Below are 17,037 nucleotides of genomic sequence, written 5' to 3' on the forward strand. Positions count from 1 at the left end.
CACTGACTGCCAAAAAAAAAAAAAAAAAAAAACAGCAGGAGCTCTGAACAAGGCCAACGTAACCACTATTATTGTGCTGAATTTTTCAGCTATTTCCAGACACAAAAATCATGTATACAGTTCCACATGTTTTCCTCAACAAACAATGTATTAACATCAGCTGGTCCTTTAAAGGAGAAAATAAAGAAACAATGCCATGAGATTAGTATGTTTCATGTTGTTTGGTGAGGGAGAAAGCTTGTTCGTTAGACACACACACACACACACACACAAAAATAAAATAATAAGACAGCATCTGCTTCTTGGTTGCTGTGTTGAGTTCCTTGTTAGCGTTGCTATGGTTACCCACGATGACTTGGCTGAAGCCCCTCCCTCTGAGCGATTAGTCAAATTCCTGTACACACACACGCACACACAACGTATACACGCACTATTTGACCCTTTTCAACAGTGAACCTCACATGAAGTGGACAAGGATGATGCAGAGCCAGAAGCAATGAATTCCTCCAAGCGGAATGTCACTTTTCATTCATCGGTACGTAGCAAACTTTTGTTGTCCTCTAAACACGGCAGTAAGCACTTTAGCTTAATGCTAATTAGTGAACCTGTTATGGTTAGCTTGAAGATACAGCAACTGTCTCTGGGTGTCATAAGGAAGTCCTTTCCAGATGGCGTTAAAAGATGTAGCGTTATTTATCCCGTGTCAACGAGGCTTTGTGTGTCATAGGAAGTTTCATAATAAAAGAAAGACTGCCTAGCGGGTGGGAGGCGAACGGTTTTATCCTAGTTAACTAAAGCTAACGTAAAGTTAACACGTGTTTTGCGAAATTGGAACCTGTTGTTTGCCCCTCAGCTAACTAACCCAGTATTTTGCCCCCCCCCCGTGTGTATTGTGTTTACACGCTGCGAGGCTTTGTTGTCTCAATGAAGTAGCACTTGACACATTGCTTGACAAATTGCAGTTTTTCAGAGGGTGTCCCCCTGTTGTAGCTGCCCATGACTGAAAGTTGTCATATGTGGAAATGGCCTCTCCCAGGGAAGCAGAGTAGATACAAGCTTAATTTGCTTACTTCTTGCCTTCAGGACATCACCTCTCGATCTGTCGACAGATTTGTTGTACAGAGCTGGATATGAAAACATCTGACAGTAGACAGACAGACAGACAAGGGTGAGTCACTGAAGTTAGTTATTTATCAGTCTACACTGTTATTTATCAGTCTACAGAGACACATAAAACCAAAATTTAACGTCATATTCAACTACAGAAGGGAAAGACACTAGTGGAAAACGTCATATACATTACTTGTGCCTCTTGTATCTTTGTGCAGAATACACAAGCAGTTACTTTTGCAGAGACCTGTTGTGGTCACAGATACTAACCACAAACTAAATTATCTCTGTGTAGTCCTGACGTCAGTGCCAGTGTCTACATAAAATGCAAGTCATATGAGCGCTGAGTGACCTGTGTATTCAGGGAGGCAAGTTGATCATATATTGTATAACCTGTTGAATGTTCTAACTCTGAGACTGTGGTAGGCCAGCCATAATTAATTTCAATAGATGAACTGCTGTTTTATTTTTATGCTTTTTAATTAGTTTGTGTTTTGTTGAACATAGTTTAGGTTTCTGTTTGAACATTTCTGGATTACCTGGTAATAACTACTGTATTTCTAGGACCAGTTTATGTCAAGCTCTTAAAGAAAAAAGCAACGCAGTAAGCTCTAGCATTCAACCGCACGTTTCTGGAAAATGACAAGTAGTGTTTCAAAGAAAGCATGATTTTTGTTCCTTAAACTTATATTTCTACTGTAGTTCCTGACACCTATCGATTAAAACTCCAGTCTGTTAAATCAAGTGCCAGATGTGGTCTTTGGAAAAAAATCTATATATTTTTTGCAATTTCTGTATGGAAGCAGCTATCCTGCCAAATAAAACCTGAGTGTTTTTCTTGTCTGATATCCATGTTCTCTGATCTTAGGTCAGTGGCCACCTGTCTCAACACACTCACTAAAGGAGCTATAAACCTTTCTATGGCTTTAGGCCAACAAGACCGTCTGTAGAGATTAGACAATTATATATTATCATGCTCCTGAGAACAAAAACACTACATCATTCTTTCTTAACAGCAAGAGTTCCCTTTCTTGTTTCCTCCCTCATGCTGAAACACTGTTGGCATCATGAGGTTAGTCATGTAAGGCGTTGCACAATGTTCAGGTCTAAAACTTCCAAGCATAACATAGTTAGAATTTGTAAACATTTCGTAAAACTTACAGTTTTTTCAAATACCTCTCTGCAAACCTTTTTTTTTTTTACAATGTTTAAAAAATATTTCTAAAAATATATTTTATGATTAAGGTCCGGTTTGGACCTTATTGACAGTTAACTCATTTTAGATGTAATATATTAATTTAAAATGCACAGAACTTACAGTGGGTACGGAAAGTATTCAGACCCCTTTAAATTTTTCACTCCTTGTGTCATTGCAGCCATTTGCCAAAATCCAAAAAGTTCATTTTATTTCTCATTAATGTACACTCAGCACCCCATCTTGACAGAAAAAAAACAGAAATGTAGAAATTTTTGCAAATTTATTAAAAAAGAAAAACTGAAATATCACATGGTCATAAGTATTCAGACCCTGTGCTCAGTATTGAGTAGAAGCACCCTTTTGAGCTAGTACAGCCATGAGTCTTCTTGGGAATGATGCAACAGGTTTTTCACACCTGGATTTGGGGATCCTCTGCCATTCTTCCTTGCAGATCCTCTCCAGTTCTGTCAGGTTGGATGGTGAACGTTGGTGGACAGCCATTTTCAGGTCTCTCCAGAGATGCTCAATTGGGTTTAGGTCAGGGATCTGGCTGGGCCAGTCAAGAACGGTTCCGAAGCCACTCCTTTGTTATTTTAGCTGTGTGCTTAGGGTCATTGTCCTGTTGAAAGGTGAACCTTCGGCCCAGTCTGAGGTCCTGAGCACTCTGGAAGAGGTTTTCTTCCAGGATATCTCTGTACTTGGCCGCATTCATCTTTCCTTCAATTGCAACCAGTCGTCCTGTCCCTGCAGCTGAAAAACACCCCCACAACATGATGCTCCCACCACCATGTTTCACTGTAGGGATTGTATTGGGCAGGTGATGAGCAGTGCCTGGTTTTCTCCACACATACCGCTTAGAATTAACGCCAAAAAGTTCAATCTTGGTCTCATCAGACCAGAGAATCTTATTTCTCATAGTCTAGGAGTCCTTCATGTGTTTTTTGGCAAACTCTAGGCGGGCTTTCTTGTGTCTTGCACTGAGGAGAGGCTTCCGTAGGGCCACTCTGCCATAAAGCCCCGACTGGTGGAGGGCTGCAGTGATAGTTGACTTTGTGGAACTTTCTCCCATCTCCCTACTGCATCTCTGGAGCTCAGCCACAGTGATCTTTGGGTTCTTCTTTACCTCTCTCACCAAGGCTCTTCTCCCACGATTGCTCAGTTTGGCTGGACGGCCAGGTCTAGGAAGAGTTCTGGTCGTCCCAAATTTTTTCCGTTTGAGGATTATGGAGGCCACTGTGCTCTTAGGAACCTTGAGTGCTGCAGAAATTCTTTTGTAACCTGTGCCTTGCCACAATTCTGTCTCTGAGCTCCTTGGGCAGTTCCTTCGACCTCATGATTCTCATTTGCTCTGACATGCATTGTGAGCTGTAAGGTCTTATATAGACAGGTGTGTGCCTTTCCTAATCAAGTCCAATCAGTTTAATTAAACACAGCTGGACTCCAATGAAGGAGCAGAACCATCTCAAGGAGGATCAGAAGAAATGGACAGCATGTGAGTTAAATATGAGTGTCACTGCAAAGGGTCTGAATACTTATGACCATGTGATATTTCAGTTTTTCTTTTGTAATAAATTTGCAAAAATTTCTACATGTCTGTTTTTTTCTGTCAAGATGGGGTGCTGAGTGTGGCTGCAATGACACAAAGAGTGAAAAATTTAAAGGGGTCTGAATACTTTCCATACCCACTGTATATATATTTCAACCGGTACTACAATGGCCTGTACACCCTGAATTCTCCTCTGCCCTTCTATCTGCCTACATGCATGTCACTTTTTGTCATACCTGTTTCACATATTGTATCTACATTTGTGTGGGTCAACACCCACACTGTCTGATGTTCTTTTTCATGAATTGACTGAGCCAGGTCGTGGTGCACAGTAGCCCTTGGAAGCCAGTCTTCCAAACCAGTGCACATAGAACTGCAGTCCGCATGATGTGCTCACTGAAATGATTTATGTCAGTCAAACATTCCAGGAAGACAAGGCTCTCTAGGTCATACCACCACTTTCTTTTTAGTTTTGGGTTTGATTTTCAGCTGACATAGTCAGATCAAGCACTGTCCCATGCCTACTGAAGTAATGAGAGGCAGTTGTTTTAGGTGTACATCATACAGAGTGGACCACGTAGCCCATCTGCCTCTTTTTTTTATTTTTTTTTAATTGCAATTTCATTGTCACAGATGTATTGATGCATTCTTCTTGGGCACCAATGTACTGATCAGGTTCTCTTAAGTCTGCTTCTTTATTGCGTGTGTATTACTTTGTTCTACATCTAGTTGTGATATGTCCTTTTCTCTCTTTTCTATTAGGTTTAAACAGTGTACTATCTTTTGTAGACCTATTTTTGATAGAGATGTTTTTAATGCAATATATAGATTTAAAATGGGAATAATTATATTAATTGGACAAGGGGTTGTATTTATTTATTCTGACGATTCTCCTCCTGTCTCTCTCCTAGGTTTCAGCAACTAATTAAACAGGTGGTTGCTAAGAGATGACAAGCGGTGACATTGGTGAAAGCCTCCTATGTTCAGCTTGAAGCTCGACTTCTCCTGTCTCTTTTGTCCACACTTCTGTCTCTAGCTGGCTTGTGTGAAGCACAGGAAACGTTGTTATATCAGCACATTTACAAATACCATGGCAGCTTTTACTGCTGCTTTTGCTGTCACTAGTACCCCGACCTCCAAGGTAGCCCCGACTGCATGGCAAGGAAGCAGTGAAGATACAGATAAATGTGAGAATGGAGACATGGGTCAAAATACTATTTTGGAGAAAACCTACGAGTTCTTCCAGATGTGTGACATCGAGAACAAGGGCTTCATCACCCGGCGTGACATGCAGGTAAGGTTGCTAATACAAAGATTATAGTTGTGCTCCTACCAAGCTAAAAAGTAGCATGAATAATGATCTTTGTTGCAAAAAGTAATTCAAATAAGAGTTTAACTGTTTTGATTTAATGTTTGTGTCGATTACTTATAAAGTCACACTATCCTGGAAAATTATAGAAGCTCAATGTTACTAACTTGTGGATACACCTGATCCTAAGTATGGTCATTTATTTTAATTTTAGCATTTACAGTGTACAGGGCATTACATTAATTGTCAGAATTTTTAGCGATAACAATGTATTTCACCAGAATTGGTTTTAAAAAAAAAAAATACAGGGACGATTTGTGCATTTATTAATTCTGAAAATGAAGCATTCTGCATCTCATCCAAAGCGGCATAACAGAGAATAACATACAGCGAGCCATGTGGAAGCTTTGTCATGCAACCAGTCACATTATTGTGCAGATTTGCTTTGCCTTCCGCATATTCATCAGTGTTGTGGCTAAACCTTTGATCAAGCACTTGTAGGCTCTCGTTCCGATGAGCATAAATACATAGACGGGGAGCTTTGATCTGGTTTTAATGATAATGTACTGGAAATTAGACAGTGAGCGGCACAATAGTCCAATCCCTCTCAGCACTATTCATGATACTGTTTATTAGAGTATATTTATACTTTCTATACATCTGTCAAAGTTTGAAGATGATGTAATAAGCTAAATAAGGTTATTTTCACTCTTGACAATGTATTTTCAGTTACAATTTATTTTTATATATAGAATTTTTATAGCTTAATGTACATTTGACACCATCGGCAATCTTTACAGTTCTGCTGTGCTGACATAAGGGATATGTTCTGCCCTGATAAGACACTTTGCAAAACAGCTGATGCACTGATGCTATCCTTTCCCTGCCCTGCCTTGGATTGTATGGGCAGACTCAGTCAACATTTGGAGCAGTGTAAACAAGGCATAAAATCCATGTTGCTACAGAGTTGTGGCTGCGTTGGCTTTTCTTGCTCATGGTTGAACATCTTTTGGGAAGGGTCTCATGTCAGAATAACATCTTTTAATAGCTGTCACTCCTCTCTCAAATTGTATCTTTAAGCCTACTCAAAATGTGTTGGTAAAGAGCTTACTGAGTCAACATCTGTTCCAGTCGAGGTGGTGGAGGTGTTAATGTGTTTCATTTTATTAGTGTGCAGCTCTATCTTGTTTTATTGAAGAGGATGCATGTACATTAAATATTTTCAGCTGAAAATAAGACTTAAAACAATGTTGTTTTGAATTCTGAAAACTCACATTATTTGTTATTAATGCTAATTTAGTTTAAATTTGACTTGTGAGGTTTAAAACTATAAGGGACTGTCATCAACTGGGCCACAGCACATCTTCAGTGACTGCCTGAAAGACTTTATTTCTTATAAGTAGCAGTTGTTATAGCTACAGTATTGTTAATATCATTGAGGTTTTGTTCTTGTCAATAGCAGCTGTTTTTTTTTTTTTTTTTGGTTTGTTTTTTTTTTTCTTGATAAACAGAGGCTAAACAGCGAGCTTCCTCTCAGTGCAGAGGAATTGGAGAATGTATTCGATACCCTTGATTCTGATGGCAATGGATACCTTACCCTTGATGAGTTCTCCTCAGGCTTTAGTAAGTTTATAAACTCTTTACTTGGAACAGTGCTTCTTGTATCATCATGGAGGATAGTCTCTTGTTTCTATTGTGCACTTAAGCTTTTGATTTTTCTAGGTGAATTTTTATTTGGTCGGAAAATTTCTATAGAGGATGGCAGTGTGGAGAAAAAACCCTGTAAGAGCCCACCAGAGGTTCTGTACCAGACCCCCTGGAAAAAGGGCCTGGCAAAAGGAGATGAGGATGAAGAGGAGAAACATTTTTCCATGCTTATGGAGAGCCTTGGAGCCAACAGCGTATTTGAAGAGTGAGTATAGTACTCACTTGTGTGCCTGTGATTACAACTTGTGCTATTAGGTTTACTTCCCTACACACTTTGTCAACAATTTCTTTGTGTCAACAATTCATTTTAAGCCTGAGAATATAATCAGCTGTGCAAACTGAATAAGAGTTGGAAGTTTCCACTCTTAAGCCCAACTGTCTACCTGTCTTTTTTGAAGTGTGGCTGCTTAAATGTTAAAAATGACATTTGGGATTGCATTTGAAACATGAAACACTGACTGTAAAACTTTATCTCCAGAATCACAATACCCACATTTTACAAACTTATCTAAATAAATTGAGAGTAATGACAGTTTTCTCTGAATTGGTATTTCACACAATATTAATAGGGCATTAACAACACACACACATGAAGTACTTTATGCATTGCTTTGTTAGACCCAATTGTATAATGACAGGATCTCAGGAAATGCATGACTAGACTCACCTTTAACAAACAACTCTAACTCAATAAAAGTAAATAGTAGTGGTGGGTGTTTGAGTTACACATCCTGTTGACTTCCGCCTATCTGGTTATGGCTTGAGATGACATTTTAGATCAGGTTTTGCATCACTAACTCATATTGACTTTGACCAGCCATTAAGCCGAAGTATTTGTAACTACTGGAAAGTCTGTCCAGGATTTGTTTGACTTTGCTTAACTCATTGCAGGTCACAGGACAGGATAGGACTATGTTGCTTTGTCATCATCACGTTGTTTTTCTTTTACTAACTTTAATGCATCTGTCAATACTAAAATTATTGTTTATACTGAGTGTTTGGGTTTTGCTGTCTTGGTGGCAGACCTTGGAACACACAATCATTTATGACAAGTATCAGACTTTTTTTGCTGTAACAGTAAATAGATTTTTCAAGGCAGAAAACATTGCGTCCTTTTAGATGCCACAATAATCTGGTACCTGAATGGCTGCTGTGTTTGCATTTAGTTGTTGCTGTGTTACAATTTCCACCCATCATCACCACATTATTTCTATTTTTTATTTTTTTTTTAAAAAGGATAACGGATTCCTGGTTAGGCCCCACTGACAAAGACTGCAAATGTCATTTTAAAAAATTGACTGTTCATAGTTACATTTGCTCCTTCATCCTATCTCATCAGTCCTGCTGAGGTGCACAGTTTGTGGGCTCAGCTGCGCCACGATGAACCACACCTTTTATCCAATTTCGAGGACTTCTTGGCCAGAGTGACATCGCAGATCAGAGAGGCCAACCAAGAGAAGCAGGAGATAGAAAGTGCTCTGAAAAGGTCAGGGGAGGACATCTTTTTCTATATGATTGTAAGTCAGGGTGGAAAGTTCAGAGGTGATCAGAAGCTTGTTACATTATCAGGTACTGTATCCACTGCAGATCATGTGGCTATTCACCACAATAATATAGTATAACAGTGTGTTGATCTAGCCTGTTTTTGTACGTACTATCCATGAATCATATGGGGTAATTACATAGTAAGCTATAACATTTTGAATTTTATCTATACAGAAAAACAGCAACACATGATGATGAGATCCAGCGCCTGTATGAAGAAATGGAGCAGCAAATAAAAAATGAAAAAGACAGGATTATGCTGCAGGTACAGACCTTACAGACCTATTAGTAATGTTAATGCTACAAAATCATCTTCTTCTCATTCTAATGCTTTGTTCATGCACTTCCATCTTTTATCCCTGCACCACAGGACTACGAACAATTTGTGTCTCGAAGTCAAGACCTGGAGCTGCAGCTGTCCACCAAAGAGAAAGAGTTGGAACAACTCTTCCAGAAACAAAGAAGGGTGAGTGAGCTCTAGAAAAAGAATTTCCCCCAAAGTGCACTGCCGTATTCACATCAAAATTTCACAGCCTAAGACATTACACCCTCTTCCACTGCAGTAATCTCTTCGTGGAACTCCATTTGTCAGAGCAGTAACACACATGGGGCACATTATGAGGCACAAAATGACAGATAACAGAATGTTGCTAAAGAATCAAGTGCTTTAGTGCCCCTCTATCAACACATTAAAAAAAAAAAAATCATCAAATTACAGTGATTAAATATGCATGTACAAATACAGTTTTATATTACAGTACAGTCTGATACAAAACCTTCGTGTGAATTGAAAATATTTAGTGATATTGAATATCGAATACTGTGTCACTGAATAGATGACTCCCTATTTAATGTACTCTATATGTGGAAACCGAAAGATGAAGTTTGTCAAACATTGTAATTACCACAGTCCAAATATTGTGAAATAGCACATTTTCATAGCAGTACTAATCTTTTAATGTGCAGTTATATTGAAATGTCATTTTGGTACTTATATTAAATTCAATGTAATCAATTATTCTCAAGTGAGTTGCTTCTGCAGCAGCTAGTGTTGATAAGTATTGAAAGATGTTAATAGGCTGTCACATATCCATTTGCAGCCTTTAGGGCTAATTAGTCAGCTGAAATGAATTCTGGTCACACCAACAGACTTCTCTTCACAACCCCTTAGCACCCCTAATTAATATGTTAGCTGATTACAGCTGATTGTTTATAAAGTTTTCTGTTTGTTGAGAACATTTCTCTGTTTACTGGTAGCAGCTGTCACCTCATTAAATGCATTTAGTGTGGTTTTGCATGCTGTGCTATTGAAGAAGTTTAGGTTACAAAAATAGTTTATTTAAAATAAAATAGTAAGCCTCTAAAGTGATTAGGGGCAGAAAACTGCTTGAAATGATGGTATTTTTACATCATGCTAAATTCTTATGTTCACAACCACTCCTTAGTATGACTATTAACAGTCTGGCATTTTAGGGCTGAGTATTTACCACTAGGAAGCCCAGATCAGACATTTTATTCATGGGAACTTCAACTTAATAAACACATTTCAGGTGTTCAGACAGGCTTTGTCTGGTTAGTCCAATTTTACTTACTGTTTATACTGTCACTTTTCCTCCTTTCTTTTTTGACCAATGGTCTGTCTCCAGCTGGAACGTCAGTGCCACGAACTTCACAGTGAACAACATGTGACCAAGGTGGAGAACATAAAGCTCAAGCAAACCAATGATGAGTTAGCACGGGAGCTGGAGCACACCAGCCAAGAGCTGACCTTGGCACAGGAGCAGCTGAGTCTGCTAGAGGAGCAAACCACACAGCTTCATGAGGAGAAGGAGATGTGAGTTATAGGCTACCACAGATAATCTTAATTACCCAGGTTTCTTTTCAACTCAGGCCTCTCAATTCTCTATGTATGTGTGACACATACTTTAACAGTATAAATTGTGTACAAAGAGTAATGAATTTGATTTTTTGGTGACCCCTAATAAAAGTATGGACTGACTTTTTACATATTTGGATGTTGCTCTTGTCATCAAGCTGTAAAACTATTGATCATTTATACAGATGGGGAGTAATGCTCATTAAGCTGCTGTCCTTACTTTCTTTACACTGGGTCATATTTCTCTAGCACCAGTTTTTGTAACCACCAGTGTACCCACATACGGTCTGCTTAGTAATATAACATTAGTAATAAAGTAATAAAGGATGCATTGCTGTTCCACACAGGGAAATATACAGACATACTGAGGGACTGCAGCGAGAACGAGCAAGTCTCCTTAAACAACTGGACCTGATGAGGTATGATCTGAACTAAAATAGAGGTTCAGTTGTGCAGGGAATATGTAGATATTACTGGAGATATTGTTGCAGTTGTGTTAGGAAGCCTTATCCACAAATTTGTAAAAGTATGTAGTGAAAAAATGTCATTATATCATTATATTGTTTCATTGCATTCTAGTGCAAAGTAGGACTGAGAACTTAATTTTAAGGAAGACTTGAACATTTTGAACTCCTTAGACATGCTGACATTCTTTGATGCACCTGTGTGTATCAGAGCCATAATGGTTTGTTAATTGTTCACAACAGCTATCAAACAAGTCTATGCAGTCAAATTAATAATGGATTTGGTCAGTTACACAAGTTGAATTTTGTATCAGGTGTCATTAAAAGACTTCAGGCTCTTTCACTGTCTTCAATGTTATTCAATTCTTTGTTGTATCTAGGGAAATGAACAAACATTTACGAGATGAAAGGGATATGTGTTATCAGGTACGTGCTCTTTATTGTGACAGAAAGAATTCACTGTGCTATTTCAATTCTCACTGTCCAAACCTGTTAGATGGTGAAATAGAAAAAAATGTTATTGATCATCAGAACTGTTCAGAATGAACCCTAAATCAATCCCAATATGAAAAAAAAAAAAAAAATCGTCTTTTAATTCTGCAGAATCCAGTGAATTCTAAGAAAACACCATGTTTGAAGCAGAGGCCCGTAATTGGTTTTGTGAAACATACGAATCCAAATGTCTTCAAAAGGTAAACCATCATCAAGTGATGCAACTTTATAAAATTGAGCAAACCTTAGTACTGACATGTGTTTTGCAATGTTACTTTGTATCTGCAGTGAGGATGAGGAGGAGCTGGCCCCAGGCAGTGTCAGGCAGAACCTAGTCAGTGTATCTTCTCAGCCGTCTTGCCCAGCAGAGACAAGGGGTCATTTCCAGAGGATCATCTCCATTGAAGAAGACCATCTCCCACACCTGCTCCAAAATGACTGTCAGACTCAAGCCCCGCTTCAAGAGTGTAGTGAAGGAGAGGAAGCCTCTGAAAGTGAGGACAATATTGACTTAGTGATGAGTGATATTTACCCGTATGCATCCTGTGCACACTCAAAGAGGAATACGAAGAAAAGAGAAACCCCCACCTCTCCGAGGGGTCAACCTGTTGGCAAGGAGACCAGCATAAATGTAAGTATATAGGCACAGAGGGTTATACTGTTTATAAGGCATGTAAGATAAAGAGTTTTAGTTTTAATCAACATTTAGAGACTACACAAATGCAATTACTTCTACTTGTTTTTCTTTTCTTTTTTTTAAAGGTACAATGTGAAATATTTAGTAGTGTCTACTGGTTAGTTTGACGCTGAAGTTTAACCTTCTGAGCACCTCATACATTGTACCTTTAACTGAAAAAGCAGGAGTAAAGGTGGTAAGAAAGAGACGGTGTTAAATTTCAACAGTGCAGTTACATCATTAACCTATTGCAGGCTGCCTCACAAAATCAAGAGCGATCCACTTGACTAATGGAAAAAGAATTTTCTCATCATTCTTGTCTTTATTCAGGAGGAAGGTAGTTCTTCTCCACCTGACCGCCTCTTCAAGATTGTTCTGGTGGGAAACTCTAGTGTAGGAAAGACCTCTTTCCTTCAACGTTTTTGTGATGACAGTTTCCACCCTGGCACTTCTGCCACTGTGGGTATGTACTTCACAGTGCAAACACTCACCTTAATGTCTGTTCCTGTGAGCAACTGCATCAAAACCCGCAGCATTGTGGTTGACCTCGAGCCCAGTACAAAGCGGTGTCAGTAGTGAGAGGACGTGCTATAAGACAGGTATTTTGTTTAGAATCTGATAAAGTGGGGTGAGATACTCCCAAGGCCAATGTGAGAACTTCACTGAAAAAAAAAAATCACATTTTGTCAACCTTTTATTAGACAGTTTTGTTTTGAGCACATTTTCTCGGTTTAGTTTTTGTGGAATATTAATCTACAAGACCACTATAAAGCTAAGCCTTGGAAATTGTCTTTTATGTAAGCAGTAAGTATGTATTAATGTTAGGTCATGCAGGTCATTGTGTACATTTTCAATTTGTATATTTCTTCTATTTCTTCAGTAATTTGTCAAAACATGTGTAGTGTTTTCTTTTAACTACAGAAATCAAATTATTATCTGTGTATGCAGGTATAGACTATAGTGTAAAAACAATAACTGTGGACAACAGCCAGGTGGCACTGCAGCTGTGGGACACAGCAGGACAGGAAAGGTGAGGCTTTAGTACACAATATGAAGACAAAGAGATGAACACATTTTAAAAGTGTATTATTATCTCTTATACACCTTTGTCATGTCTGTATTTTGATATTGTATGACACCACTTCTTTTATTTGTTTTTTTTCTTTCTTCCCTTGTGCTGTGTCATTTGGCATCCGACTGGTAGTAAAATTGGTATATCTGTTTCAAATCTAATCTACCACAATAACCAAATATGAAAAAAAAAAAGATTTCCTGTATGTTTACATGTTGTAGAGATACATTGTAAAACACATTATGTAGGGACTTTCCAGGGGTTTTATGTACCAGTGAAAACATTACCACTTTTCCTCGTTTTTATTCAGGTATCGAAGCATCACCAAACAGTTCTTTCGGAAGGCTGACGGTGTGGCTGTGATGTATGACATCACAGCCGAACAGAGTTTCACAAGTGTCAGACAGTGGCTGACGAGTGTAAAGGTAAGACAGTCAGTCACCACTCTGCCACACACACACACACTAGAAATGTTTTGTTTTTTGTTTGTTTCTTTTTTGTTGTTACTCTAGTTTGGTTTCCCACAGTCAATTGTATCACGTCCACTGTAAGAAACAGAACAGGTATATGGCAAATATCTTTGCAGTCCAGGGCGCATATATATATATATATATATATATATATATATATCTTATCTTAACAGATAACCACTTACATGACATGATACAGAGACACAATTTTCCTAAAATACTTAGCACTGAGGCAGACTAAGGTGTTATGAAATACACATTTTTTTTTACATCACTTCATTTGGTCAGTTTGTGGAAAATCATATGTATTGACTTCCAAATATTAAAAAAGTACAATACAACTGAGCCATCTCCCAGCTAACTGCTCAGGTAGCCTAACACCTCCTGCACAACAAAAACAATACAACATTTCTATATTTGAAGGTAACAATTTTCATTCTGTGCTGTATGATAGTGAGTTTTTTTAACAGACACTTTGACACTTTGTTATATATATATATATATATATATATATGTTATGATTCTGTGATGTCTTTTCACTGATGGTTGATATCTCATGAACATACGCAACATTTGAGGTTTTTGGTCTAAGGTAGTTGATTAACCACAATTGACTCCATTAAGATGAATTTCTATCAGTCTGTGCTCTTTCATTCTCTTCCTACAGGAGGGTGCAGGTGATGACATCCCTGTCATGCTTCTGGGAAATAAAACAGACAGGGAGATTGAGAGACAAGTTCAGAAAGGACTGGGTGAAAGACTAGCCAAGGTGTGTGTGGCTGATTTCTACACTAAGCTCAAATCAGTGTCAGTTTGAAGTCACAGTCACAAAGTGGTTCTTTTTTTAGTTTAGTTTTGTGGAAGCAACCTCAGACTGATTCAGGGGATGTTTTAGTACTTTCTTCATTTTTTATTCCTTTAGTGTCAACATAGATTCAATAGATAGTGTGTAAGCTAATACTGTGTATTTCCCTAACCAATGTGCAATAGGAGCCTTTTCTCTTTTGTGGTTTGACAGCCATCATCATCATTTGGCTCTTTTTCAGGACTGCCAAATGACATTCTATGAGTGCAGTGCATACTCTGGACACAGCACGATGGAGTCCATGGTTCATTTAGCCAGGTGAGCAAAAGCAATGGCTTTAGTGTGCAAGGTTGTATAACAGAGAGACAAAGGAAAAAAAAAACAATTGCATTAGAATAAATGTGGTGCCACTGTCTGTTTCTCTTTGATGTATTTCAGTGACTTTGTTTACTTCAATTACATAGTTTCAAATCTGCTGCAATATGCTTCATTATTCTGCACAGGAACACTGAGCCAGTGCTTTATTTATACAGTATGTCTGTATTACTGCTACAATTATCAGTCACTGACATTTCCACATGTATACTATCTAGTAGGTTACAGATGCAAATGATAAATGGCTCATGCAGCTCATCTTGACATTATGGTTTTGCTGCATTTACTGCACAGCAACTAATCCCCCAGTAAAAAAAAAAACAGCCCATGCTTATCTGATGCAGCATGTGCAGACTGAAGTGCAGCATCAGCCACAGCCACAAAGCACACATCACTGATGCACATTTAGATATGCTGTCACAACTGGTTAATGTGTTTACTGTAAGCCACATTATGTTTCTTAGAATTCTGAAGGAGCAAGAGGACAGAGAGAAGGAGAAGACAGTCCAGCTGGTGAACAACCCTTCAGAGAAGAAGAGGTCCTGCTGTTAGCAGTTGAACAGTAAACACACACAGTAGCACTACCCTTTACTGAGATACACAGTGTGACATGTCAGTGAGGAAACATTGTTTTGAATGTTAGCACAACTACTTTTCACCCACTACCCACCATTCTGGGTAAAACCAACACCAGAATATATACTGGTTATACTGTTATATACTGTTATTAAGAATTAATTATATGACCATTCATTATATGATTAATTGCAGATAACCTTAATTTGCTATTTTATTATGATTGTATAAAACAATCATAATAAGAAGAATATAATAAAAGTTCAAATATAGATATAAAAATAACTGAACAAATTTGTTAAACTAAGACTTGGTCTATTCTGTCAAACTGACTGTAACTCTCAAATGTTTATTTGGGTTAAATAGGCCGTTAAATCTGTCTTTGGGCTTTTAACTGTATGTATTAATTTTCATTCAGTGTTATGTGGATTTCTTAGCTGCTTATCTTCTCAATTTGTAGACATACGTCACATAAACAAAATAACATGAACAGCTATAACATTTAATAGTAACCAGGAGTAAGCACTACTTTAATGGAACCTTTGGAAGTAATTATTTTTTGATATTATATTTGAGACATGTTACTTTAATTCTGTTATTTTGGGGGTGATGATTTTTGGTGGTGTTATACAGAATTGCAGGATATTGTACAACTTCACTTGGTGTACAAAGTGGGGGAAAAAAAACTCACTATCATACAGCACAGAATGAAAATTGTTACCTTCAAATATAGAAATGTTGTATTGTTTTTGTTGTGCAGGAGGTGTTAGGCTACCTGAGCAGTTAGCTGGGAGATGGCTCAGTTGTATTGTACTTTTTTAATATTTGGAAGTCAATACATATGATTTTCCACAAACTGACCAAATGAAGTGATGTAAAAAAAAATGTGTATTTCATAACACCTTAGTCTGCCTCAGTGCTAAGTATTTTAGGAAAATTGTGTCTCTGTATCATGTCATGTAAGTGGTTATCTGTTAAGAGAAGGTTACATTTTTAAAGGTTTTTGGTAAGTACAGATTTTACTGTTTGATATTGTAGTCGTGAATAGCGCCTCACTACTGCCAATGTCAAACAGAACACTTTAATATATATTTAAAATGTAAATAGCATAAAATAAGTAAGGATTTGTTTTTGTTTATATTATATGTGAAGGAACTGGTAATTAAGTAATTTGTTCTTGGTACAATAAAGTCAAAACAAGTTATACAGCATCACCCAGCGTATATGTTTGAACATTGCCATTTATTCAGTTTTTAGTTGACATGAAAATATGTGAACCAACATATTTAACATAAGTAATACACTTTAAATTAACATATCACTTTGTTAATTGGTATGATTTATAACTAACATGAAAGTCTAGGTTTGTGTTTAATTCTGGGCAGCTTTCCTCCGACATATTTCTCTTTTACTACAATTATTCTGTATAAATCAGATTTTGTATTTCAGGTATAATTGATTGATGACTCATACCATTGCTTTTTTTTTTTTTTTTGTACCAGTTGGGTCCCTGGATCATAGAATGGACAGGGTTAAAGAAATAGTGAAAATATATGTGCTGCCTAGTTTGATACAGATTTTTTTTTTTTTTTTTGGGTACTAGTGTTGGTTGCATGCTTTAATAATAAATAAATTACCTAGTTCCCTTCATTGCACCCAAGTGTTCATACATTTTGGTTATGTCTCTAAAAAGATTCATTAGTGCATTTAAAGAAAAAATTATTTTATTATATACTCTCATCCATAGTGGATATTTAAGGCTAGTACTAACATTAAAGTCAAAAGTAAAAAGTCTTATAAACCTTTTCAGATAATC

General features: G+C 37.5%; 1 protein-coding gene across 1 annotated transcript; it reads left to right on the top strand.

The window, feature by feature from the left end:
- The first annotated feature begins 402 nt into the window (after positions 1–402).
- On the top strand, positions 403–15,823 carry cracr2aa (calcium release activated channel regulator 2Aa). Its single transcript, XM_026312266.1, has 18 exons — positions 403–535; positions 4,766–5,148; positions 6,675–6,786; positions 6,886–7,075; positions 8,210–8,356; positions 8,590–8,680; positions 8,786–8,881; positions 10,062–10,249; positions 10,639–10,710; positions 11,136–11,181; positions 11,359–11,447; positions 11,536–11,878; positions 12,254–12,386; positions 12,872–12,953; positions 13,306–13,420; positions 14,133–14,234; positions 14,512–14,588; positions 15,110–15,823. Exons 2-18 carry the CDS (start codon positions 4,945–4,947, stop codon positions 15,195–15,197), a joined length of 2,175 nt encoding a protein of 724 aa, XP_026168051.1. The 5' UTR covers positions 403–535; positions 4,766–4,944; the 3' UTR covers positions 15,198–15,823.
- Positions 15,824–17,037: the final 1,214 nt, after the last annotated feature.

This window comes from Mastacembelus armatus, chromosome 6 (assembly GCF_900324485.2).
Source record: "Mastacembelus armatus chromosome 6, fMasArm1.2, whole genome shotgun sequence".
Taxonomy (NCBI): Eukaryota; Metazoa; Chordata; class Actinopteri; order Synbranchiformes; family Mastacembelidae; genus Mastacembelus; species Mastacembelus armatus.

Bases quoted from the DNA above. Each gene is read 5' to 3' on its own strand.
- cracr2aa (XM_026312266.1), top strand. From the start codon at position 4,945: ATGGCAGCTTTTACTGCTGCTTTTGCTGTCACTAGTACCCCGACCTCC. The intron at 8,681-8,785 runs GTACAGACCTTA...CCTGCACCACAG, and splicing joins AAGACAGGATTATGCTGCAG to GACTACGAACAATTTGTGTC. The intron at 10,711-11,135 runs GTATGATCTGAA...TGTTGTATCTAG, and splicing joins AAACAACTGGACCTGATGAG to GGAAATGAACAAACATTTAC.